The sequence below is a fragment of the Macrotis lagotis genome, chromosome X (genome assembly GCF_037893015.1).
Source record: "Macrotis lagotis isolate mMagLag1 chromosome X, bilby.v1.9.chrom.fasta, whole genome shotgun sequence".
NCBI lineage: Eukaryota > Metazoa > Chordata > Mammalia > Peramelemorphia > Peramelidae > Macrotis > Macrotis lagotis.
The window spans coordinates 166,792,298-166,818,313 of record NC_133666.1 but is presented as its reverse complement, the minus strand read 5'-3'; the positions used below and the strand labels follow the sequence as shown (position 1 = coordinate 166,818,313).

The 26,016-nt window shown below is 34.5% G+C and overlaps 1 protein-coding gene across 6 annotated transcripts in view; it reads left to right on the top strand.

Annotated features, from left to right (window-relative positions):
• Nucleotides 1-26,016, top strand: part of AP3S1 (adaptor related protein complex 3 subunit sigma 1) — a 142,482-nt gene that overhangs the window by 31,108 nt on the left and 85,358 nt on the right. For all 6 annotated transcript variants that reach the window (XM_074199657.1, XM_074199653.1, XM_074199655.1 and 3 more), the window contains exons 2-3: nt 18,673-18,764; nt 23,379-23,490. In XM_074199657.1, the coding sequence (XP_074055758.1) occupies nt 18,673-18,764; nt 23,379-23,490 (204 nt within the window). The remainder of the gene's footprint in view (nt 1-18,672; nt 18,765-23,378; nt 23,491-26,016) is intronic.

The window sequence follows — 26,016 nt, the reverse complement described above, 5'->3', positions numbered from 1 at the left end:
GCAAGGCAATGGGGTTAAGTGACTTGTCCAAGCTCACACAACTAGGTAATTATTAAGGCTAGATTTGAACTCAGGTCCTCCTGATTCCAGAGTCTGGTGCTGTATTCACTGTTCCACCTGGCTGCCCTAAGTCAGCATCTTTTTTTTTGAGAGTGAAAAAAATGTACTTCAGTCTGTATTTAGATTCTAATGGCTTTGTCTCTGGGATGAATTACTTTCTTTATCATAAGTCTACCAAAGAAGTTGCTTTAATATTTTTCCCACAGTTGCTATTATTCCTTCCCACTCTCATTTATTCTATTCTCTCTCTCTTTTCACCCTGTCACTGTTCAAAAGTGTGTTGTACCTGAGCATCCTCTCCTATGATCTTCCCTCTCTTCTATCACCTATTCTCCCCTTCCTTCACCCCATTCCCCTCTTATACCATCCCTTTCTTCTCATTTTTTCTCCAGGGTAAGATAGATTTCTGCAGGGTGGCTAGGTGGCGCAGTGGATAAAGCACCGGCCCTGGAGTCAGGAGTACCTGGGTTCAAATCCAGTCTCAGACACTTAATAATTACCTAGCTGTGTGGTCTTGGGCAAGCCACTTAACCCGTTTGCCTTGCAAAAACCTAAAAGAAAAAAAGATTGATTTCTGTACCTTATTATTAAATGTGCATGTTATTTCCTCTCTGAGCCATTTCTGATGAGAATGAAGACTTACTTATTCCCCCTCACCTCCCCCCATTCCACTCAAGCTTTTGCTTGACTCTTATGTTAGCCCCTTCTTCCTCTTTTTTCTCTTCCTCCCAGTACTTTCCTTTGATTCCATTGAGTTCATTGACTCCCATCTTTTTACTATATTACTATATTACATCTTTTCTCCTGAAACAGGATGTTCAGTTTTGCTGGGTAGTTTATTCTTGGTTGTAAACCAAGATCTTTTGCCTTCCAGAATATCATATTCCAAACCCTTCAAGCCATTAATATAGATGCTGCCAGATCCTGTGTATTCCTGACTATAGAGTTATGGTAGTTGAATTATTTGTTTCTGGCAGCTTTTAGTGTTTTCTCTTTGACTTGGGAGTTTTGGAATTTGGCTATAATATTCCTGGAAGTTTTTCTTTTGGGATCTCTTTCAGGAGGTGACCTCAATTTCTATTTTGTCTTCTGCTTCTAGGCTGTCAGGGCAATTTTGCTGTAGTATTTCTTGAAAAAAAATGAAGTCTGGGCTCTTTTCCTGGTTGTGACTTTCAGGTAGCCCAATAATTTTTAAATTATCTCTTCTGGATCTGTTTTTGAGGTCAGTTGTTTTCATGAGTTATTTCACTATTTCTTCTCATATTTGTTTTTTTGGAATAGTTTTATTTCTTCCTGATATCTACTTTTCCAGCTCACCAGTTCTGCTTTTTAAGACATTCTTCTCCTCATTTGTCTTTTATGTTGCTTTTTCCATTTGGCCTAAACTGGTTTTTAACATATTATTTTCTTCAGTATTTTTTTATATTTCTTTCACCAAGCTGTTGATTTGATTTTCTTGATTTACTTGCATTACTCTCATTTCTCCTTCCAATTTTTCCTCTACCTCCTCTAATGGCTTTTCAAAGTCTTTTTTTAGAGCTCATCCATAGCCTGAGGTTTTGGGTTCAGAAGCTTCAATTTTATCATCTTCTGAATCTTCCATGAGACCAAAGTAATTTTCTATGGTCATATTCTTCTTTTTCTTTTATTTGCTCATTTCTTCAGCCTATGACTAATTTGCCACACTTCCAAGGCTTTGGGGGTGTTTGGGACAATCCGCAGGGACCTTAATTCTTCCAAGGTCTTATGAGAGGCCCTGAGCCTAAATTGCAACCTGGATTTGAGTGTGGGCAAACAGCTGTGTCCTGCTCCAGGGAGAGCAGTGAGACCTCTGCATTCTCCCTCAACCCCTTACCATCTGTGGGTTGCACTCTGGAGGTGCTTCCCTGATTCCTGCTGCAGGTTCTCTGCTGCAGGGCTGCTCTTAATCTCTTGCTTGCTCTGTACTCACTCTGGTATGTCAGAGTTCTCTCACTACCCCTTTAAGCTGTTCCTGGTGATCCCGGGGTCAGGAAGTCTGGAAACTGCTCCCTCTGCCACAGCCCCAATGCCCCCATGGATCTAGGCACCTGGCCTGGTTACGCTGCCCTGTGGCTGTGCTCACAGCGACTTTTTCCAACCCCTGGTCTCAGTGAAACACTTTTCCCATTGAACTTCTAAATTATCTCGGACTGGGAAATTGTATCACTCAGTCTTTTTATGGGTTCTGCCCTCTAAATTTTGGCTACAGTCATAATTTGACTTTTGGAGCTTTTGGGGGAATGAGTTTCCAGGAATTCCTGCCTTCATGCTGCCATCCTGGCTCTACCCCTCCCAAGTCAACATCTTAATAAATGTTTATTGACTTATTACCTGACTAAATTATTTCTAGTTAACATTGTTTAGGTATTCAAATTATAATACTCAATATACCATCTCAGCAGGACAATAGACTTGTTAAATAGATTGCTAGTTAAATGGTGTACTTTTAGTGATTGGCTACTTCTACAGCAATCATCTTAAAATAAAGCAGATAGCAAATAGTTTCTTCTATAGGATCAGAGTTATCTCTAATGAATATAGATGCAAAAATCTTAAATAAAATCTTAGCAAAGTGATTACAGCAAGTTATCACTAGGTTAATATACTATGACCAAGTAGGATTTATCCCAGGAATTCAGGGTTTGTTTAATATTAGGAAAACTTTAGTATAATTAACTATATCAATTGCAAACCTATCAGAAATCATATGATTATATCAATAGATGCTGAAAAAGCCTTTGACAAAATATAGCACCCATTCCTACTAAAAATACTAGAGAGCATAGGAATAAATGGATTGTTCCTAGGAATAATAAGCAGTATCTATCTGAAACCATCAGCAAGCGTTATATGCAATGGGGATAAGCTAGAGGCATTCCCAATAAGATCAGGGGTAAAATTAGGATGCCCATTATCATCACTGCTGTTCAATATTGTGTTAGAAATGTTAGCTTCAGCAATAAGAGAAGAAAAAGAAATAGAAGGAATTAGAATTGGCAAGGAAGAAAAAATCTCTCATTCTTTGCAGCTGACATAATGGTATACCTAGAGAATCCCCCCTGCAAAAAAATCTAAAAAAAACTATAGGATCAGAGTTCAACTTGTCTTAATAGTACTGACCCACTGATCTCCAGCCATTGACCAGACCTATGATACTTACCTGTTCTCTGTAGTTTTGTGGATTTTCTTGAAGTTAACATCTTAGATTTTCAAGAATCCCCCCCCCAACTGGTCATCTCTTTCTGATCAGTCCACAATTACTGGAATGGGAAGTTTCTTCTCTTCCTCCTCCCTACATCCTCCTTTTCTTCTGCCTCTTCTTCATTGTCTTCATCATCAGCTAGAAACATTTATTAAGCATTTTCTATGTGGTAAGCGCTGATATACTTTTTAAAACTTCAAATTATTTTTACAATTACATATAAAGATAGTTTTTAACTTTGTTTTTTTTGTAAGATTTTTTTAACCTTCCTTCCTCCCTTTCCTTCCTCCTCATAACGAGCAAGTAATCTGATATAGGTCATATACACACAATCATGTTTAACATATCTCCAGATTAGTCATATTGCAAAAGAAGAATCAGAACAAAAGGGAAAAAAAGTCATGTGAAAGAAAAAATAAAACAAACTTCAAAAAAAGTTAAAATAGTATACCTTGATCTACATTCAGACTCCATAGTTCTTCCTCTGGATGTGGATGGCATTTTCCATCTCAAGTCCCTTAAATTTGTCTTTGCTCATTAAACTGCTGAGAGAAACTAAGTCAAACACAGTTGTACATTACAGAATGTTGTCATTAATGAAGCATTGAGATCTTTACTCTCAAGAAGCTCATATTCTAATAGAGCTCTAGAATGTTTTTATTTTCTTATTTTATATTATTGGAAACTCATTTCATTTAGGTGGTGTCTTTTGTTAAGAATTCAAGAACTACTCAGTATAGATGTAATGTTGACCACTAATGGTGGTAGCAATAGTAGGTTAAGAAATTATAGTTTTAAATGTTGTTTTACAGGACTCTTAACAATCCAGGCTTTATAGTATAGTGAACTAGTAGTTTGATTTAGGCTGAAAAATTACTCCTTTTGACTGTTGTGATAACATTCTGAGAGGAAAATCTGATCTGCCTGTGGCAAGATATAGGCCACTTTAGCAGAAGCTGTTAAATTAAGATGTGGTTTAAGAAGGGGAAATATTCTCGTGCCAGCAAGTAGACATAATTGATTGAATTTTAGCCTACCTTTTTGCTATTCCATTAAAAATGTAAGGGGTTCTTTAATTTTAAAAGCTGAATATTGCCAACATTTAAGAAAGCATTGTCTGTATAGCAGTCTGAAAGGATACATATTTTTGCCTTTATCAATCTTGAAATATAATTTAATTTCAGCTTTTTTAAAAAAATTTTAAAATCAGCAATAGATTTTTAAAGAAAAGTATTTTTTTAAATTGACATGAATTTCTTTAGGAACCCTGCCGACCATAATAAAAAGATGGTCATCATTTTTAGTTTTCTCATTTTAAGTGCTATGATTATAATCTATATGTCAATAACTTATATTTTAAGGATATTAGTTTCATTAATATCTTATGAAAATATTGATAAGTGGCTTATGATGCTTCACATGTAAAGAAATGGAGGGTAGAAATTAGAAGGGACAAATTTGAATTATGATTAGGCAGAAATGTTCCATATGAAATATTAATTTGTCCTTTTCTTTCTATCCTAACCTCAAATCATGTTTAGGGTAGGAGAATATAATCCTAACAATTTCTAACAATAAAGATTAAAAAAATTCAATTCATTTTGATTTTCATTTGACAGTGGGCCAATACTATAGGTTTCTTTCTTCTAGCTTCTATGTTAAGTACAATTAAATGTACATGGGGAACTATCATTTAAGAATCCCATCTCTTTGCCTATTTATCTGGAAGGGACCTTAGAGGTCATCTTGACCAACTCTTCTTATTTGACAGCGGGGGGAGGGGGGAAGCAGAACTAGAGAAATTTGACTTTTTGAGGTCATTCAGATAGTAAATAGCAATCACACCTGGGTCTTCTTAGGGAAAATCCAGGATTCTTTCTACTATATCCTTTTGTAATATGAGAATAATTATACTCCGATTTGATCAGTTTTTAAGTTGAATTTTCTTAATTACTCATTAGAGATTTTGAAAAGTCATGTGTAAATATTTGGTTAATAAATAATATTTTTTCTCTCAACTTCCATTATAATTTGGAGATATGCTCCCTTAGAAAGTCTTATCCCTTAAAAGGATACTTAATGAGTCCTAACATTCACCTAAAGCCGTGTTGTTATTTATTTTCCCTTATAAACATTTTGAGAAACTAGTGAAACCAACCATGGTAGAAACAATATCTTTTATACTACTGCTGCTGTTTCTCTGATTATTATTCCTAACTAATAATAGCTAGCATTTATAGAGCATGTGAAGGTTTGTACAGTACTTAATAGATGTCATCTCATTTTATCTTCACAGCAACCAAGGGAGGCAGGTGCTATTATTGTTCACATTTTACAACTGAGGAATCAGACTGAAATGTGACATCCATGGTCACATAGCTAATAAGTAACTGAGACTAGATTTGAATTCAGATCTTATTGACTCTAGATCCAGTGTTCTACCCAATGCACCACCTAGCTGCCAATAATAAAGTGAGAAAGGCCCTCTCAAATAGGTCTTTTTGTCTTTTTAAGTTTTTGCAAGGCAATGGGATTAGGTGACTTGCCCAAGATCACATAGCTAGATAATTATTAAGTGTCTGAGGCCAAATTTGAACTCAGGTCCTCCTACTCCAAGGTCGGTGCTCTACTAGCTGCCCCAACATTTCTTAAAAAGCTAGTGAAAACAATTCTAAAGATTAGTTGGTCTGGGGACTGGCTGGTTGCCTAAGGACTAAAAGCCTAGTTATTGATTGAGTGCTCTACAGACTCACTAGACTTCACACTGCTGGGAAAGTCATTATACTTTCATATAGAGGTGAGAGAAGATACATCCCACTGAACCAATATGGTATCTTTGTTGAATATCCATTATATATTTTTGTTAAGTAAACTTCCTCTGTTAAATATTATATGGTTTACAAGTTTATAATCCTGAATCTTAACCACCAAACCAGATAGCTGGTATAGAATATTAATTCCCATATTTTGAAGAGAAGGGGCTGGGTATCTTGGTAAGAAGGGAAACTAACTTCTTTGGATAACCTAAGACAGGAGCTAGGCAACTTATAGCTGTCAATAATTTGGCTAATAACCCTAGAAAATCTGTATTATCAGCAAAAGGAGTATGATGAGAGTTGGGACCTACTCTGATGGTAAGGTAGCCTTGGGTTTGTTCTATGATTGTCCATTCACAAAGGTAATTTGGGTTTAGTTGACTGGCTCTGTGCCACTACACTGAAATTTCCCATATCCTATGACCAGCATAGGTAGGAAACAATTACCCTAGTTATACCAGGATTTAACCATGAACTTCCCCCATGACACTTCCATTCTGATCTGAGAAAAACCAACTTGTAAAATTTGAGCAAGCCATTAGTACAGCTGCAATGCTGGCATATAAATAGGATCTTGAAGTACTTTGGGGATAGAAATATCAAAGCATCCTGAATGTCCATCATATTCCCTCTTTAGATCTCATAGTACAATATAAGATTAGCATGACTCTTTAGAAATCTTGGTCTAATCTGAATCAGAAACCCTTAAAAATCTTTCTTTAATTATCAGTTGAGAACTAATGACTTGCACTGAAATTTTTTAAAATAATTCTTATCAAAGGCCTCACCCATTTTTTAGTGGGAAAGTTCTGATCAGCCCAGAAAGGACTCCTCCCTAAAGTGATTACGTTAATGGTTAACCTAAGAGAAGGTAGAAATCTTTGATAAATTCTTTTAATAGAAGTATCACAAAGTTCATCTTTGACTAGGTAGAAAGGAGAATTCTTAGGACTAAGTAAAGAGAGATTAAATAGTTTTTTTTTATTGATTCTTCAGAATTTACCAAAAGTTAAGCAATTGTGGTCTGATTAAAATTGATACCTAAATTTTGTCTCTCCTCCCCTTTAGAATTTATACTTGGAAATTGTAACTTGAAAATGATTTGGATTTTCAAAGGCAAGACAACTCTCTGTCTCTTTGGATTCTGTCTCTCTGTATAAGAATGATCATTCTTCAATTTTTTTTTCAAACATTCACTTTTATAAGATTTTGAGTTTTAAGATTTTTCTCCCTTTTCCCCTCTTTTCACCCCTTCCCAAGATGATAAGCAATCTGATAGAAGTTATACATGTTCAGTTTTATTAAACATATTTCCACATTAGGCAAGTTGTAAAAGGATTTCTCTTTTTTCTAAGCAGAAATACTTATATTTCATTATTACATTTGTCTCTGTCAAATTTATGCTCAGAGTGCAGATTAGAGAATTTTTTTTCCTCAATCAAATGAGATTTCCAATTCTCCAGATAGGTAGTCATCATGTCTTTGAAACACCCAATTTGAAAACTTTATACAGTCAACTGAATAGAGGTGAGGGACCTTTTTAGGTAGTCAATAAATATTTATTAAGCACCACATTGAGGTGGTGCAATGGATAGAGTGCCAGACCTGGAGTCTGAAAGACTCATCTTCCTGGTCTGATTTCAGATGCTTGCTGTCTGACCCAGAACAAATCATTTAATCCTGTTTGCCTCAGTTTCTTCATCTGTAAAATGAGCTGGAAATGGCAAACTACTTCAGTATCTTTGCCAAGAAAACAAAGAGTTGGACAGAATTGAAGTAAATGAACAACAACAAAAATGTGCCAGATGATATGCTAAATAAAGCTAAAGAATCAAGGAAAGGCAAAAGACGTTTGCTGCCTGGGTCTTGCAATCTAGTGCAATTAGGTTACATAAATAAGTATGTACAAATAAACTATTAATACAGGATTAATAGGAAGAAATCAGTAAGGGGAAAACACTAGAAGTAACAGAGATTGGGAAAGGCTTCCTGTAAAAATGATATTTTAGTTGAAACTTGAAAGAAGTCAAGGAAACTAAGAGGTGTTGATGAGGAAAAACATCATTCTATACATCAGGAACAGTCAGTGAAAATGCCCAGAATGGGGCATTCATCTTGTTTGTGGAACAGCAATGAGGCCAGTGTCACTAAATGAAAAAATACATGCTAATTGTAAGGTATAAGAAGCCTAGAAGCTGATACAGTGATTGCCGGGTTATGAGTGGCTCTGAACACCAAATAGAGGAGTTTTTATTTAATCTTAAAGGTAATAGGGAACCACTGAAGAGTGACATGGTCTGATCTCCTGTTTTGGAAAAATTGCTTCAGTGGCTGAATGGAGGAAGGACTAGAGTAAGGGAACATTTGTTGCAGGCAGAAAGACCAGCTAGCTATTGCAATTATCCAGGCATGAGATGAAGATCTGCACCAGAATGGTGACAGTATCTGAGGAGAGAAGGGAGTAGATTTGGGAGATTATAAAGGTAAAATCGACAAGCCTTGTCAAAAAAACTCTTATCAGTAACAGAAAAATTTGGAAGAGGGGAGATTTGGAGGAGAAAGATAATTCAGTTTTTGACATTTTGAATTGAACATGTTTTTTCTTTCAGTTGTGTCTTTGTGATCATATTTGAAGTTTTATTGGCAAAGATACTTCCATTTCCTTCTCTTGCTCATTTTACAGATGAGCAAACTGAGGCAAACAGTTACATGTCTTACCCAGAGTCACAGTTACTGAGTATCTGAAGCCGGAACTCCCGACCCTACACTCTATCCATTACACCTAGTTGCTTAGCATATCTTCAGGACATCTAGTTTGAGATGGAGATTCAATTTGAATATTCAGAACTGGAGATCAACAGAAGTTAGGTCTGGATAAGTAGATCTGAGAATCATAAACATAGAGATAGTTGAATCCATGGGAATAGATGACATCACCAAGTGAAACAGTATAGAGGAAGAAGAGAATAGGGAAGAGGAGAAAGCCCTGTGGGACACCCACAGTTTAGTGGGCATGACTTGTATAAGAATCCAACAAAAGAGACTGAGGAGTGGTGAAAGGAAGGAGGACTCCAAAGAGAGAGAGAGTATTGTCTTGAAAACTTAGAAGAGAATAGCAAAGAGAAGAGAGTGATCAACAGTGTTAAATTTGCAGAGAAGTTAAGAAGAATGAGAATTGAGAAAGGCCATTAGACTTGGCAATTGAGATTAGATTCTTTGAAAAAAGTTGTTTTGGTTGAATGATGAAAAAGGAAGCCAGACTCTAGAAAATTAAGAAGAGAGTGAGTATAGGCACCTATTGTAGACTGCCTTCACAAAAGAAAGGAGAAATATGGAATGACAGTGAGACAGAAGGATTCAATAAGGGTTTTTTGAGGATGGGAAGAGACATGAACATGTTTATGAATGATTAGGGAAGCAGCTGATGGTAAGAATAGTATTAAAGATACCAGGAAAAGTAGGAATGATAGTTGGGGGGGGGGATTCTGTCAGAGAAGACAGGATGAAATAGAATCACTTGCACATGTAGAGAAATGGGGGTTACTCTTGGTGAAAAGTGCCACCTCATCATATGAGACAAGGGTGAAAGAAGAGATAGTGACAGAAGGCATCTAGGGGATATGTGATAAAGTGGGAAGAAGAGGGAACTCTGGTGAGTGGCCTAAATTTTTTAAATAAAATATCAGACAAGATTCTGAGGAATAGGAATGGGTGAACCAAGGGAGGTTTGAGGTGGGATGAAAAGGTTTGGAAGTACCACTCTGGTGAATGGAACAATGAGCAAATTAGGATGGTATAGAAGGATTGCCCAAACAGGATAATTTCTTTCTCCATCTTCATTTACTATCACATGTGTTGTAGAGAAGGCAGTAGATGATGGGAGTGATCCAAGGCTGAGGGGTTGGCAGGGTACAATTGATGATATAAGGAAGCAAGGAACTTAAGAGAAGAGAATAGTATAGAGTTGAACTATTTTGCCAAGGATCAAAGATGGAGAAAGGAGGGGAATGTGGCTAGTGTAGAGGTGATAGTTTGGGAGAAACTGATAGGATGAAGGATTTGAGGTCATGGTGTAGATAAAGAGCAGGGTTTAGTATTAGAAGTCAGAGAAAGTTTGGAAATTAATAAACTATAATCAGATAAGGCAGTTTCAGACTTCATGAAGTTGGAAGTGAAAACTTTTTAAGGTGATAAAAAAAAATCAAGAGTATGAATCTTTTTTTTTAAGAGTAAGAATCTTTATGTCTAACTGAGGTGGGGGACATGTTGGCCATGAGAAATAAGTAAAATGATTAACTGGCAAGTGAGGAAGCTTGATGGAATATCATCAACATATAGGTTGAAGTCCCCTAAGGTCCCCTAATATGCATACAGGGCTTGGAGGAGGGGAGAAAAATTGTGAACCAAGTATTGAATTAATTGAAGAATGAAGGGGAGTATCTAAAAGGTCTACAGGGTTTTAATTGGGTGGTAGGTATGGATTGCTTGAACCTTAAAGGAGAGGTTAGTGAGTGATGGTAGTGGGGAAAGAATTTTGAAGAGGCCATAGGGAGAAAGTAGTATTCCAACTTCTTAATCTTGGGAGAATGAGTGAAAGGACACAATGCTAGAAAGGGTAGTTAAGAGGAGTCTTTTATCAGATGGGAACTGAGTCACTGTGAAAGTCAAAAAATGGAAGGAATGGGAAAATAAATAACAAAGAGTGAGTATATTTTGGTTGTAACTTTGAGGGTGGTTGGGTTGTGGGGAATGGGAATAAATAGGCAAAATGAAGAATGAGGTTGGAATGGGGATCACTGGGATGGGAAGGATATTGTAGGTGAGTTGGGGTGAGGGCTTGTTGATTCCTCATTTAAGCTGATACAGTTTCTCTATGTAAGAAATAGACCAAGTCTACCAAACACTATTTGTGTTTTTGTTTTATTTGTTTATGTTAGTACTAAAGCTGTTTTAGTATGTGTGGACTTTTAGTATATATATATATATATATATATATATATATATATATATATATATACACACATACATACATATACACACACACGCATACACACACACACACACACACACACATATAGTAGACAAGTGTAAGATTGTCTGTTGTAGACAAAGAACTTGAAGGATTTTTAAAATATAGAGCAGCCATAAAGGCTGTAGGAATAAGACCAGATTTCCTGTTATATGGGTGAACTTAGACTAGGTTCCTCTAAGACAAGGAAATGCTTTTAATCATTTTGATATGAAGCGAGAGTCCTGGATTGAGTATAGCTGGAATTGGACTCCTACAAGGTCTGTGGGCTTTGAAGACAAATCCGCTACTAGATAGGTCAGGTCAGTACTGGGTGTCTAACTTTGAAAAGGGTTGGAGAGAATTGAATGGATAAAAATACCTTTGTCCTCTGAAAAACCAGCATTTATATTTCATCCACTGGAGGAATGAAATGTGAAAATTCTTAAGACAAATTTAATCATCATTATCATCAGATTTTCAAGAGTAATATATTAATATAAATTAAGAACTCAATAGATTTTTGATTGTGTGCCTATATATTGGCAGATGTTGTGTTTTATATTTATCTACAATTTCAGTTTAAGATTTTCTCTCCAGTGAATCAAAAGCTAAGGGAAAAGTAATTAAAGCTTTATTTGGCACTTAGAAAAACTTTTAACATTTTTTCTCTGATTTGAAAAAGGAGGTTTATTTTTCAACTCTTAAAAATTACCTGGAGGAAAAGAAGTATGTCCCAAGAGAAAAAAAAGATAATTAATATATATATTTTTTTCAAAAAGATAGCAATAATTTATTTTTTGGAAGGGAGCCTTTAGTTTGCTCAATTCTAGTAGTCTTTTCTGAATGGATTTTCAGAATTTAATTGCCTATTAAATTGGAATTAAAAATCAGTTAAAAAGAATTAGAACAGAATGTACTCCTCAGATTTTTAAGAAATCTGGTTGAAAATGTATGTAGCAAAAAAAAAAAAGAAACTAAACCACTAAACTCAAAATTTTATAAATTATGCACTGAGTTTGAGAAACATAAGAATGTTATCTCATTTTGCAAAAGAGACAAAGTGAATGGAGAAAAGAGCAAATTATATTTCACAATTCAATTGTAACATTTGGAACATGATGGAATAAAACAGTATAAAATTAAGGGCTTAACACTGAAAAAGAAAGTGAAAAATGGAATCAGTTATAATTCTATTATTTACAAGAATCAGTCTGGGTATCAAAGTTAGTAACTTAAAAAAAGAATTAAAGAAAATTAAAGATCATTCACTAGACTTGAAGTTCAGTTTTTAAAATTCAGGTTATTTTTTTTTAAGATTTGAATTATATCTCTCCTGTCTTCCCCCTTCCCCATCAGTTGGGAAGGCAAGGAAAACAAAACTCATTGCAAATAAGTATAGCCATGCAAAACAATTTCCACAATAGCTATGACCAAAGAAAGAAGGAAAAATGCTTTAATTTGTACAGAGTCCATCCATCAACAATATATGAAGTTGAATAATGTTTTTCATTATGATTCTTTTGAAATTTATGGTTGGTCATTGTGTGGATCAGCTACTAAGTCTTTCAAAGTTGATCATTTTTATAGTGTTGCTGTTACTGCAGAAATTATTCACCTGGTTTTACTCATTTGCATCTGTTCATATAAGTTTTCTCAGATTTTTTTGGAGCCTATCCCCTTCATTACTTCTTACAGTATTCCCTTCTATGTAAGTACCATAATTTGTTTAGCCATTGACAGATTGATGGGCATCTCCTCTAGTTCTTTGCCCCTACAATAGAGATGCTTTAAATATTTGTATTTATGTGAAGAGTTTTTGTAATTGCATTCATATATATTCTTTGCGTGTCTTTGCAAATGGACTCTCAAGTATTTTGTTTTGTTTGTAGTAATTTTAAATGAAATTTCTTTATTTCTTCCTGCTGTATTTTATTGATGATATACAGAAATGTGAATGATTTGTGTGTGTATTTTACATCCTGCAAATTTTCAGAAATTATTGTTTTATTTTTTAGTTGATTCTTTAGGCCTTCTAAGTAAATAATCATATAATCTACAAAAAAAACAATAGTTTTGTTTCCTCTTTGCCTTTGCTATTCCTTCAGTTTCTTTTTTCTTCACTAATTGCTATAGCTATCATTTTTAATATTACATTAAGTAGTAATGGTGATAATGGACATCCTTGCATCCTACTTTTTTATGGGAAAAACTTCTAGACTTTTTAGATAATGCTTGTTCTTGGTTTTAGATAGCTATTCCATTTATTCATATGCTTTCTTGTGTTGCTTTTTAAAAACAAGAATGAGTTGTCTTTGTCAATCTTTTACTGCATTTTAAAAATCATGATTTTTGTTGTCTTAATTATTAATATGGTCAATTATGTTTATAATTTTCCTAATATTGAATTAGTTCTGCATTCTTGGTACAAATGTAGTGTTTGATCTTTGATTTATTGATGTAATCTTGCTAATATTTCAATTAATGTTTTTGCATCAATATTCATTAGGAGAATTGGTTTATAGTTTTCATTTTATTTAATTTATTTAAGGCAATAGGGTTGAGTGACTGACTTGCCCAAGGTCACATAGCTAGGCAATTATTAAGTGTCTGAGGTTGAATTTGAACTCAGGTCCTCCTGACTCCAGGGTTGGTGCTGTATCCACTGTGCCACCTAGCTGCTCCCTGGTTTATAGTTTTCTTTCTGTATTTTGACTCGCCATAGTGTAGTTTCAAGACCACATTTGTGTCAAAGAAGGAATTTGATAGGATCTTGTCTTTACTTATTTTTCAAAGTTTTTGTAATGTTGGAATTAATTATTCTTTAAATGTTGGTAGAGTTCGAGCCTACAGCTGCAGTTTTAGTTCATGCTAAAAGAATCTAATTAAATCTTGCTTGCCTTTTCTAGGCAGTGAGGACATTAAGTTACTAGCTAGTTGAGTCTTTAAGTTGGGGCAATTAGATAGCCAACCCCATAGAATACTCCTCTTTCTATTGATAAATGATTACATCCAGTAGGCTAAGATATTCCAGGGGGGATAGAACCATGTTCTGTGAAGTCCATGACTTTTTGAATGTCTGGTCATGGACTTTGAAGACTTCTCCCATTATCATCAAACTGGTAGTTTAAGCAATGAATCAACAATTCCTTCTTACCTATGGTAATGGAGTTATTCAGTAGTTCAAGTGAGAGGGAGTGAGGTCCTAAGGAGGTCACTGAATAAATGGAAAGCAGGAAATGGGTGTGAGGTGTTCTGGAGTTTGAATTGACATTAGAAAATGATGATAAAGATAGAGAATTGAGTGTAACTCTTAAGATTGTAAACCAGGGTTACTAGAAAAATAGTGGAATCTTTAGGCAAAGCAGGAATATTACTAAAAAAGGGAGATTTAAATGATGAGGTACTACCTCACACCTATCAGTTTGGCCAAGATGACAAAAAGAGATAAGGATCAATGTTGGAGAGGTTGTGGGAGGTTTGGTTCATTAATGTCTTGTTGTCAGAGTTGTGAACTAATCTAGCTATTCTGTAAAGCAATATGGAACTATGCCCAAAGAGCAATAAAACTGATCATACCCTTTAAGATACAACAATAATACCAAAACTAGATCTATATCCAGAAGAAATCATAAAAAAAGAAAAAAATCTCACATGTTCCAAAATATTCATAATAGTTCCTTTTGTAGTGGCAAAGAATTGAAAATTAAGAGAATACCCATTAATTGGAATGGTTGAACAAGTTATGGTACATGAATGTTATGGATTACAATTGGTCTATAAGAAATCTTGAATGGTTGAATTATAGAGAAGCATGGAAAGAATTACATGAACTGATGCTGAGCGAAGGGAGCAGAACGAAGAGAACATTGTACACTTTAACAGCACCATTGTGAGTTGATCATCTTTGATGGATGCAGCTCCTTTCAGCAGTTGAGAGCACTATGACAACCCTGGAAGACCTTTCATGAATACCATCTGCATCAAGACAAAGGGGGAAAAAAACCCAGGACAAAGGAAAAAAAAAACAAAACAAAGCAAAAAAACCTGCATAATCTGAATTAATACCTTGTTCACTTTTTAAAAATTTCTCTTATTTTCTCCCTTCCTATCCCCTGGTTTTCTTTCTTTTCCCTTAGTCCTAATTCCTTATACAAAAAATGATTAATATGGAAACATGTTAGGCATAAGTATACATGTACAATAGTCACTAGACTTTGCCACTGAGGGGATAGGGCTTGGAAGTCTATAAATATGCATGTGGATGAATGTTGAAAAAACTTTTATAATTTGTGATTGGAGAAATAAGAGAAAATATCAATAAAAACACTAAAAGAAAAAATAAAAAAAAGAAAAGGTTTAAGGGGAAGGATGAGTAACTAGATAGTGTAACCCTGAACAGACATAGACATCACTAGAAACAGAAGGCCTGGGGGAACCATGGATATCTGAAATTTTCTCAGGGTTCATTCTTTGGAACCTTCTGCAACTGTCTTGCTTCCTCTCCTCTTTTCTTTTCCTCTCTCATCAACTCCCATGAGTTTAATTATCTCTATGAAGATAATTCCTAAATGGTTTTCCTCGTATCCAGCCCTCTTTCCTTTCAATGTTTATTTCACTCAGCTGCCAAATTGCTACTCCTAAAACAAATGATTATCTTACATCCCTTCTCTGGAATCTTTAGTGCTCTGCTATGGCCTCTCAGATGAAATACAAACTTCTGTCTAATATTTAGAGTATGTTAATAATCTTGTTCTAGCTGATCCTTCCAGATTGATTTCACATTAGTACCCCTCAATCCATTCTGTTTCTGGACTTTTAGACCCACTTACTGTTCCCACAGTTCTCCTGCTATTATATGTTTACACAGTCTAAGAATATAACCCTCATTACCTTTGCCTCTTAGAATCCTTTCCTTCTTTGAGTCATATGCCTAAGTGTGCATTCCCACATAAGAATTTTCCTGATTTCCCACTCTCATATACCTCCTCCTCCCACTGCTTTATATTTATCTTTCATATTGACTTACCTGTGTACATGTTGCTTAGCTATGCTACAATAAAATGGAAGCTCCATCAGGGCAATATTGTTTATTTTCCTTTTTTGTCTGAAATTCCCAATACCTTGACACATATTAGATGCTTAATACATGTTCATTGAATGAACACATGAAATCCTGACTCTCTTTTCTATAGGTCATCTTCTCAAGGACTAATTTCTCTTAGATGGAAAGGGTGACTTTTATAACATGATTTTGATTCTCATGTTGCAAAACTTGCTCTTTTTTTCTACCTTTTTGTAAAAGAACAAGGATTGAGCGACCTCTTCTTACTAGTGTGTGAATGGAGGGAAATGGGAGAAAAACAGAACCTGTCTGCTTTTCATGTCCTAGTTCAGTGAAGCCAAGTTTGGGAAGCTTATCCCATCCTCATGTGATGCATATAAAGCAAATATAGTTTGCTTGGAAGCAGCTGTGCCTCGGGAAAATAGGTTGTGAAGAGTAAGTGATAAGACCATGGAGCAGAACTTTAGCTAGAGGAAAAGAGTTGGTGGAGTGTTGAATATTAATGTGGAATGGAAATGGAACTGGAATATATATTTTTTACTTGGTGGTGGTAGTTGCAGTGGTATAGGTCTAGATCTCTTATTTCAGAAAGGAGGTGGTGGTGAGGAGACTTTTGAAAAGAAAAATCCTTCCTCCAATTCATATTGGCAATTCTTTTGTAATTTAGTTTTAGAGAATTGCCTTGGGCATAAATAACTTATCCATTTACACACTGTTTATTTATATACTCTGAGAATGATCTTTTATTTACTATACCAGATTACTTCTTAGAATAATTAGTTTGTGAAAATTAAACTTCCGTATTCCGTGATACCTTCCTTAGATCAATTTTTTGAAGGGGTAATTTGATTATATTATATTATTTAATTTGCAGATCTAATCTTCTTAGTTTGCAGATCCAATCTTCTGAAGCCTTTTTCATCATTTTAAGATATTGAATTTACTACCATCAAGGCAGATGCCTAGGGTTTCAATCTTATGGTCCAAAGAAATGCCTATTTTTTTGAGGTATGGAACACAACTATGATTTTTACTGCCTGTTTATTTTTGAAAACAAATCAATTACATAGCTGAAGATAAAAATACCAAGCAAAATATTTGAAGATGAATCTCAGAAAAAAATTTAATGAAACCAATTTTTTAGGGCAATATTTCTTTTTCTTTAAGTCTTAACTGTTAGAGGTCTATTCCATCCTAAGCTGGTAATAAGAAGTCCTTTCTAGAGATTCATATTTATTCTTCAGGTTTTTGTTCTAAAACTCAAGATCATCCAGTTATTCCAGAGAGAGAGAATTTCTCTGACTCCTCCCAAACTAAGGAAAGGTAATTAATTTATTTGCTTTTTTTCCCTAATGTTTTATCCACTTTAAAAGCTATGTAAAAGAAGTGAAGGAGAAATAACTATAGTCAGGTAGGATCTATCTGCTTAGAAATATGAGAATCTCTTGACTTTTTTCTAAATTGAAATATTCTTTTACCATTTTACCTTTTTCTTTGCTATTTTTTTTAACTTTACTCTTACTTCCTTGAGAGACTTTACCCCTCCCTCCCTCAAGGGTTTTCATTTCATCTACATGTAATCAGCAAAGGTAGGTACAACATGCTTTGCAGTTGATTCCCTAGTAATAGCTAATTTCATATACTGTCTCTGGATACAAACAGATACTGCTTTTGGAAACTATTGTTTCATGAGAGTACATTGCATTCATAGCCTATTAATGTGGCTTAATAGAAGCTGCTGAATTTGGATTCAGGAGACTTGGGATCATCTCTTGCCTCAATTCATTCAAACATTTATGAATCACCTACTTTGTTCATGGCCTTGTACTAGCTAGTGAGGATACAGAGACAAAAATATATTCCCTCCTACCCTTGAAGAGCATGCATTCTACTGGGGCTCAGGAAACTCCCAACACTTCCTAGCTGTGATTTCACAGGGCTGAGTCTATTTCCTCATCTTTAAAATGAAGATAACTGAAAACTTGCACTGCCCACCCTTCTGGGTTGTTGTGAAGTTCAAATGAGTAGATAGAAGTAAAATATTTTATAAACTGTAAATTAAAATTACTATATTGTCATTATTTTGCCTTTATTTTATCTTCAGTTTTAGTTTCTTCATCAGTAAAGCGAAGAAGTTAGATGATCTCCAAGAATAATCTTCTAACTTTAATATTCTATGACTTTCTCAAGAATTATATTTAAACCTATTAAAAGGAATTTTGAATAGATCACTTTTCTTCCAGTTGTATTTCTACCCTAGAGAGCCTTCATCCTTGCTTTAGTTAGGCATCATTTTAAGATAATACCCATAATAAAATTTTCTTTCCAGAGAACCATTTCGAGGGAGGTAGGGATTTTATTGCAATTTGTTGTCACAGGTTAACACTGATGGTAGTGGTTAGAAAGGTTTATGATACAAGAAAAATCCTGCTAAATGTTAATCTTTTTTCAATATATGTAAAATATCTTTTTTCAATATATGTAAAATATTCTTCCCCAGAGTGAAGATACGCAGCAACAAATCATCAGGGAAACTTTCCATTTGGTGTCTAAACGAGATGAAAATGTCTGTAATTTCCTAGAAGGAGGATTGTAAGTAAAATATTTGATGAAAATCTCTGACTTTTTTCTTTTAGATTTTTCAAGGCAATGGGGTTAAGTGGCTTGCCCAAGGCCACACAGCTAGGTAATTATTAAGTGTCTGAGGTCGGATTTGAACCCAGGTACTCCTGACTCCAGGGCCAGTGCTCTATTCACTGTGCCACCTATCCTCCCCTCTGATTTTTTTGAATAGATAAATTAATCATAAGCATTTTTTGCCTATCACATACTATCATTTTATTAAGCATTGATCTTAATATAAAGACAAAAAATGAAACTATTCCTGACATCAAAGAAGAACCTTATATGAGGTTTTGGAAGAGTGGAGAAAAATAGTATTCATACATAAATAAGTACATATAGAATAAATACAAGGTAAATATTTTGTAGGAAGGGTATAAGAAGCTGGGATGGGGGAAGTCAGGAAAAGTTTTATATAGAGTTCCGAAAGGAGGGAAAGCATCCTAAGAGATATTTATGAAGGAGTTTGTTCTAGGCTTGTGGAACAGCCAGTGAAAAGATAAAAGATGGAATGCCCTGTGAGAAGTTGAGTGATGTTCACATAAGGTTGGAAAAGTGGATTGGGACCAATTTGAGAGGGCTTTAAAAACCAGAGCAACTTAAAAATAGGAGAAGCTAATGGAGTTTATTGAGTAGGGAACATGGTCAGATACTCACTTTAGGAAAATCACTTTGGTTGCTCTGTGTAGACTAGTTTGGAGAGGGGAAAGACTTGATAATAGAGAAGCAAGTTGGGAAAATATTACAACTGTTTATATAAGAGTTACTTGAACTAATGAATGTGTATTTGTACATTGCCAACACATTTTATCTTTTAATATCATCATAATTCAGGCTTCTTCTCTGGTACAAAGGGAGGACCAAATATACACACACACACACACACACACACACATATTTATAGAGGGGGGAAACTGAAGCCAAGAGTGATTAAGTGATTTGCCTGGGATCATGCAGCTATTAAGTAAGACTGGATTTGAATTCAGGTCTTCTTGACTCCAGATCTCAGCCTCTATTCACTGGTTCATCTTACTTAAAAAGTCTGAATTTTTTTTTAAATGTAAAAGCATGCAGTTTATTGTTTTCAAATCTACACAATAAACTGGGATTTAGAAAATTCCTACTGAGACCTAGCTGTTCTGTTTTTAAAAGAAATAGATGAAAATGATTTATGATCAGTCTATCAGTTAGTCCAGATGATAAAAACTCTTCTTTTTTATGTGGGCTTGACTTCAGTGATTTCCAAGGACCCAGTCAGTGCTAGTTCCCTTGGATGATTGCTTTCTTCCTTTAAAAGTTTCTTCACTGGGAGTTAATTAAATATACTTCTCTGTCATCTTGATCATACTATTGATTTACCTATTAAGCTATTTTCTCATGGAAAGATGAAGAGGTAGCTTTAGCCAAGCCCCTTAGGACTTGGACTTAGGAATTTCATATTAAGCGTTACAATTTCTTTTATGAAAAAGTTACATAAATTTTGTGCTAAGGAAAGACATTTTTATCTGACACTCAGTTTTACTTACAGAGGAAATTTAATGTCTTATATAACACTTTTTATACATGAGTAGATAAATGGTTAATATTCTGACTATTGCATTTTAATTTGAGATAATACATTTAGTCCCTCTTGTGACCTTGAACACAATTCACTTCACTTTTCTGGACATTAAGGTCTTCATCTCTAATTTTCAGATATCAGCCTAGATTGGACTCTTAAGACTCAATCCTATCATTAAATTTTAAATGTTGTAGCAATTTAAGCAAATATACAACTGTTCTCTCCAATTTCAGTCATTTAGTCTAGTTGTGCCTCTTGAATTCTTTGAAATGTACTTTGGAAATGTACTTGGCTTCTTTTTCTCTTAATAATAGGGGAGAGGCAGATAGATATAGACTGAGATAAAGAGTATTGAAATTCAAGTAAAGGATTGTCATTGTTGTTCAGTTGTTTCAATCATGTCTGACTCTCCAAGATTTGCAATAAATGACTTGCCCAGGGACATACAGCTCATAAGTGTCTGAAGGTGGAATAGAACTAGCCACTGTGCCAGGTCCTGTTTTTCTTCTGAAAATATCCAATAAAAGCGCTATGCTAGGAAGGTTCTGTACTTTATTAAGAATCCAAACTGACTTCAGGATCATATATTGAGAGTAAGGAGGGTTCTTAGTTATTATCTAGAATCCTCTCTCATAGGGCAACTAGGTGACACAGTGAATAGAGCACTGACCCTAGAGTCAGGAGCATCTGAGTTCAAATCCAGCTTCAGACACTTAATAATTACCTAGCTGTGTGACCTTGGGCAAGTCACTTAACCAGATTGCCTTGCAAAAATAAATAAAACAAAATAAAAAATAGAACCCTTTCTTGCTCATTTGAGAAAGAAGCAAACTGAGGTGAGTCTTGACTAAGGCTACACAAACACAAAGTCAGAATTTGAACTTAAGATGCTTCACTTGGGCAACTAGGTGGCGCAGTGGATAGAGTACTGGCCCTGAAGTCAGGAGTACCTGAGTTCAAATCTGGCCTCAGACACTTAATAATTAGCTAGCTGTGTGACCTTGGGCAAGCCACTTAACCCCATTGCCTTGCCAAAAAAAAAAAAGATGCTTCACTCAAGGGACAGGTAAGATAGGTGGTGCAGTGGATATAGTTTCAGCCTGAGTCAGAAAGATCTGATTTCTAATCCAACCTCAGACACTTACTAGCTGTGTGACCCTGGACAAGTCACTTAACCTTATTTGTCCCAGCTTCCTCAACCATAAACTGAATTGTAGAAGGAAATTATAAACCATTTCAGAATCTTAGCCAACAAAACCCCAGAGGGGTCAGAGTCAGACATGACTGAAACAACTGAACAACAGTAAACCTTCATTCTAATTTTCTCTGATGTTTAACCTTTTGGCAAGGAAGAATTGTAATCCTATTGTTATTATATCTTCAGAAAGGTTTTTGCATATTCCTTTTATTTGCACTTTCCTTTTATTTCTAGTCTTTTTCTGGAAAATTGTTATTTTGTGAAGCATAGGTCTATTTAATTGATACTGAAAATCATCATTCCAATTAATTAAAAGACTTCAGAGAACACAAAAGAAGCATTTTGAGAAACAGCCAGGCCTATTGGATAGAAAACTGACCTGGGTTCAAGTCCCACCTTAAATTAACACAATTAGATAGGTAGTGGATAGAGCACTGGGCTTGAAGTCAGGAAAATGAGTTCTAATCTGGCCTCTGGAAAACTTACTAGCTGACCCCTTTCCCTCCATTTTCTCATCTCTAAAAGGAGCTGGAGAATGAAATGGCAAACCACTCTTGTATCTTTGAGGGAAATAATGGCACCTGCCTGCCAGGTTTTAGGGTTCAAATGAGACCATATATAAAATGCCTTGCCCTGTGCTTAATACACAGCAGCTGCTATATAAATGCTTGTTGCTATTATTGTTGTTGCTGTTTTTGTTATACAGCACATTTTCTCTAAGACTCTAAGTTGAAGAGCAATTGCTGACTTGCATTGAGAAAGGAAGTTGCTCACATGTGCTCCCCACACCCATGAAATCACATGTAGGGGCAAGGAGGGGGGGGAAGAGTATGTGATGATAGAGTTTTGATTGAACTGATGAGCATTCTGTATTTTCAGTTCTTTCTTCTGCTCTTTAAAAAGAATCCTAATTCAGTCAGTTAAGTTTCATTAACCTTCATTTTACAAATTTTGAAGATTTTTTTGAAAAAAAAGTGTTTTTTATTATATTTGTGAGAAACATACTCCCAGGGTTTGAAGTAATGAATTTGAGACCCAACTCATAAATGAAGGATAAATCCAGCACTTGGAACAGGAATTTATCTCTAGAAGTATTCCATTCTGATTTTTTGGGGTAGTTCTTATTGTTAAAAATTTGAACCAAAATCTTTCTACTAGTCACTCCTACCCACTTCTATTGAGAAACAAGTACAAGGAGTTAAAACTTTATTCATCATGACACCCCCATCAAAAATTTGAAGACAGCAGTCATCTACCCCAGCAAAATGCAAAATAGCTAAATTATTTATAGAAGCTGGTTCAAATGAGATAATTTTACTAAAGAATATTTTAAAAAGTAGCATTTTAATGGTAATATATACTAAAAGAATAATTTCAGAGACCTATATCCCAGTTTTGTTATATTGAAAATCAATATATATTGAATATTAGCAGAGTAATTACAGGAACTATTTCCTACATTAAGACATATTGCTTAGTTTTTCTCTAGTTGGTAATTAGTGTTTAAGATTTCTGACTGGGAACTATGTATAGTTTTTACTCTTGTCACTGGAATACCTATAAATCTCTTTCTTTACAGTAAATTTATATTAAAGAAAAAGCTTTGTTTTCCCCTTGTAGTTTCTAAACAAAAGGAAATTCATTTTTTACTTAATTATTTTATGAAGTACACATTAAAATTGCAGAAGCCATAAATGAGATCTTTATTACTAAGAGTTTTGAATGTACCAGTATTTTACTATATACACTTTAAAATTGCTTGAACTAATGAATATATGTCTTGACACTTCCTCTGATATTCCAATTTTTTGCCTTTGTTGTTTAGGCTAATAGGAGGATCTGACAACAAGCTGATTTACAGACATTACGCTACGTTGTATTTTGTCTTCTGTGTGGATTCTTCAGAAAGTGAACTTGGCATTTTAGACCTAATACAAGTAAGTTATTAATGATGTCCTTGCTATGAGTGATAATTTGAACTTTTTCTTTGGAGTTCCTTTTATTTCATAATTTTCTTGAAAATGATTTTGTTATATATGAATAAAATTTATATGATAATATTGTATATACTATTTATTCATAATAGTGAATGTGATCCTGAATTCATTTTTAATAGAAATAAACTCCCTCAATTACTCATGTTTGAGTCAGTAAGGCATATCAAGTGAGTATTTTTAGAATATGTTCTTTTGAAGTGTTTATACATTTATTGTGAGATGATTCAAAAGAAAGATAAAAGTCACTTGACTATGAAGAAAGACCACTATGTATTTGTTTAAAAAAAGGATTTTTAATATACAATTTGTATTTAAAAGACCCTTTAGAGATTAAAAAAAAACTTCCTCTCTAAAGAAATTCTCAGAAATGCAAACCATGTTGAAGGAGAGAAAAATCAAGACTTGCATTTGACTATTTTACATATAATTTTTTGCAATGGATGCAAAATATCTTTAGCATGAAAACCATTAAATTGGTTAAGAGGAGGAATAAAGATTGCTTGTCATGTTCTGTCTGGAACAACATTTTGTTAAAAAGAAATTATATGATTTTTATCTGAACTTAATACCAAATAAACAAATAAAATAACCATTACCACATACAAAAAGAGGTAAGCAGAATTTGTTGTATAAGAAATTGATACTTTTGGGGCAGCTAGGTGGCGTAGTGGATAAAGCACCAGCCCTGGAGTCAGGAGTACCTGGGTTCAAATCTCATCTCAGACACTTAATAATTACTTAGCTGTGTGGCCTTGGGCAAGCTACTTAACCCCGTTTGCCTTGCAAAACCCTTAAAAAAAAAAGAAAGAAAGAAATTGATATACAACTTGCTTTTTCTTTTAAGTATATAATAAATTTAACATGTAATTTTCTAAGTTATCCTGTTTGTGCTTCTTCCTGTTCTCTTTCGTGTATTTGAAAAAAATGCTTCAATACTTTTTTGATTTTAGATTGATAGTTTTGTGACTCCAGGTTAGATATCTAACCATTATATACCTCAGCTACCTTAACTGTAAAATGAGGAGAATAACAGCATCTGCCCTACAGGGTTGTTATGAGGATCAAATGCAGTAATATTTGTAAAGTACCTAGTTCAGGACATGGTATATGACAAGTAACATATAAATGCTTATTCCCCTCCCTTCCCTTTCCTTATTACATGAATTGTTCTTCTGGTTCTGCTTACTTTTGGATCTTTTCATACACAGTCTCTGAAATTGTTCCTTTTATCATTTCTTTCTTTTTTACTTTTTTTTTAAACAAAGCTTTTATTTTATTTTTTTCAATTATATACAAAGATAGTTTTCAACATTCATCCTTTTGCAAGCTTTTGAATTTCATACTTTTCTATCACTTTCCTTTCACTCCCCCATCCTCATGGCAACAAACAATCTGATATAGGTTGTATATGTATATTCATGTTTAACATATTTCCATATTAGGCGCCTTTCATCATTTCTTAAAATACAATAATATTGGGGCAGCTAGGTGGCATAGTGGATAAAGCACCAGCCTTGGAGTCAGGAGTACCTGGGTTCAAATCTGGTCTCAGACATTTAATAATTACCTAGCTGTGTGGCCTTGGGCAAGCCACTTAACCCCATTTGCCTTGCAAAAACCTAAAAAAAATACAATAATATTCTAATAATTCATATACCATAATTTGTGTAGCCATTCCTAGGTGACAAGCACCCTTTCTCCCTCACTCTCTTCCCATCTTCCATGTTTTGCAGGTCTTTGCTATATTCAGAAGAGCTGCTAGATTATTTTTTGTACATGTGGGTCCTTTTCATTTTTTATCCTTTTAGGGGTATAGGCCTAGTAATGGCAATATTGGAATAAAAGATATATTTTTTCTTTCCCAGTAAATTTGAATACTGTTACAGAGAGAAATCTACTTCCTCTATATTTGCTTCATCAACAGAATTATATCTAAGTTTTCTGTTGACTTAAAGGACAAGACAGAAAATTCTTTTTGGTCGTACTGTGTGTTATTTTAGTTTTGCAAGTTGCTGAATGCCATAAAAACAATGAATTTCATAGTTGATAGCTTAAACTATTTGTTATGCAGGTCTTAATTGGAAGTGATAAAATATTTATGTAGTGGAAAAAAAGAACTTCATCAATATTTAATGTTAGGTTTGGATATTTATAAACATTCATACTGGTCTCAATTTATTTCTATCCTAAAATGATAATAGTGCTAGAGTAGTTCAATGGATAATTTTGTTTTTTATCTTATAGTTTCCTTTAGAGTATTGTTGCCATGATGTCAAGATTATTACTCTTATCATAAAACAAGATTATTACTCTTATCATAAAAGCCAATCCCTATTTACAGTTGGAGAAAAAAATCAAGAACTAGCCCATATGTCTTTTACTTGGCTTAAGAAAATGATATTTAGTGTATCTTTAGCAATAAGAGAAGAAAAAGAAATTGAAGGAATTAGAATAATTCCTAGAATA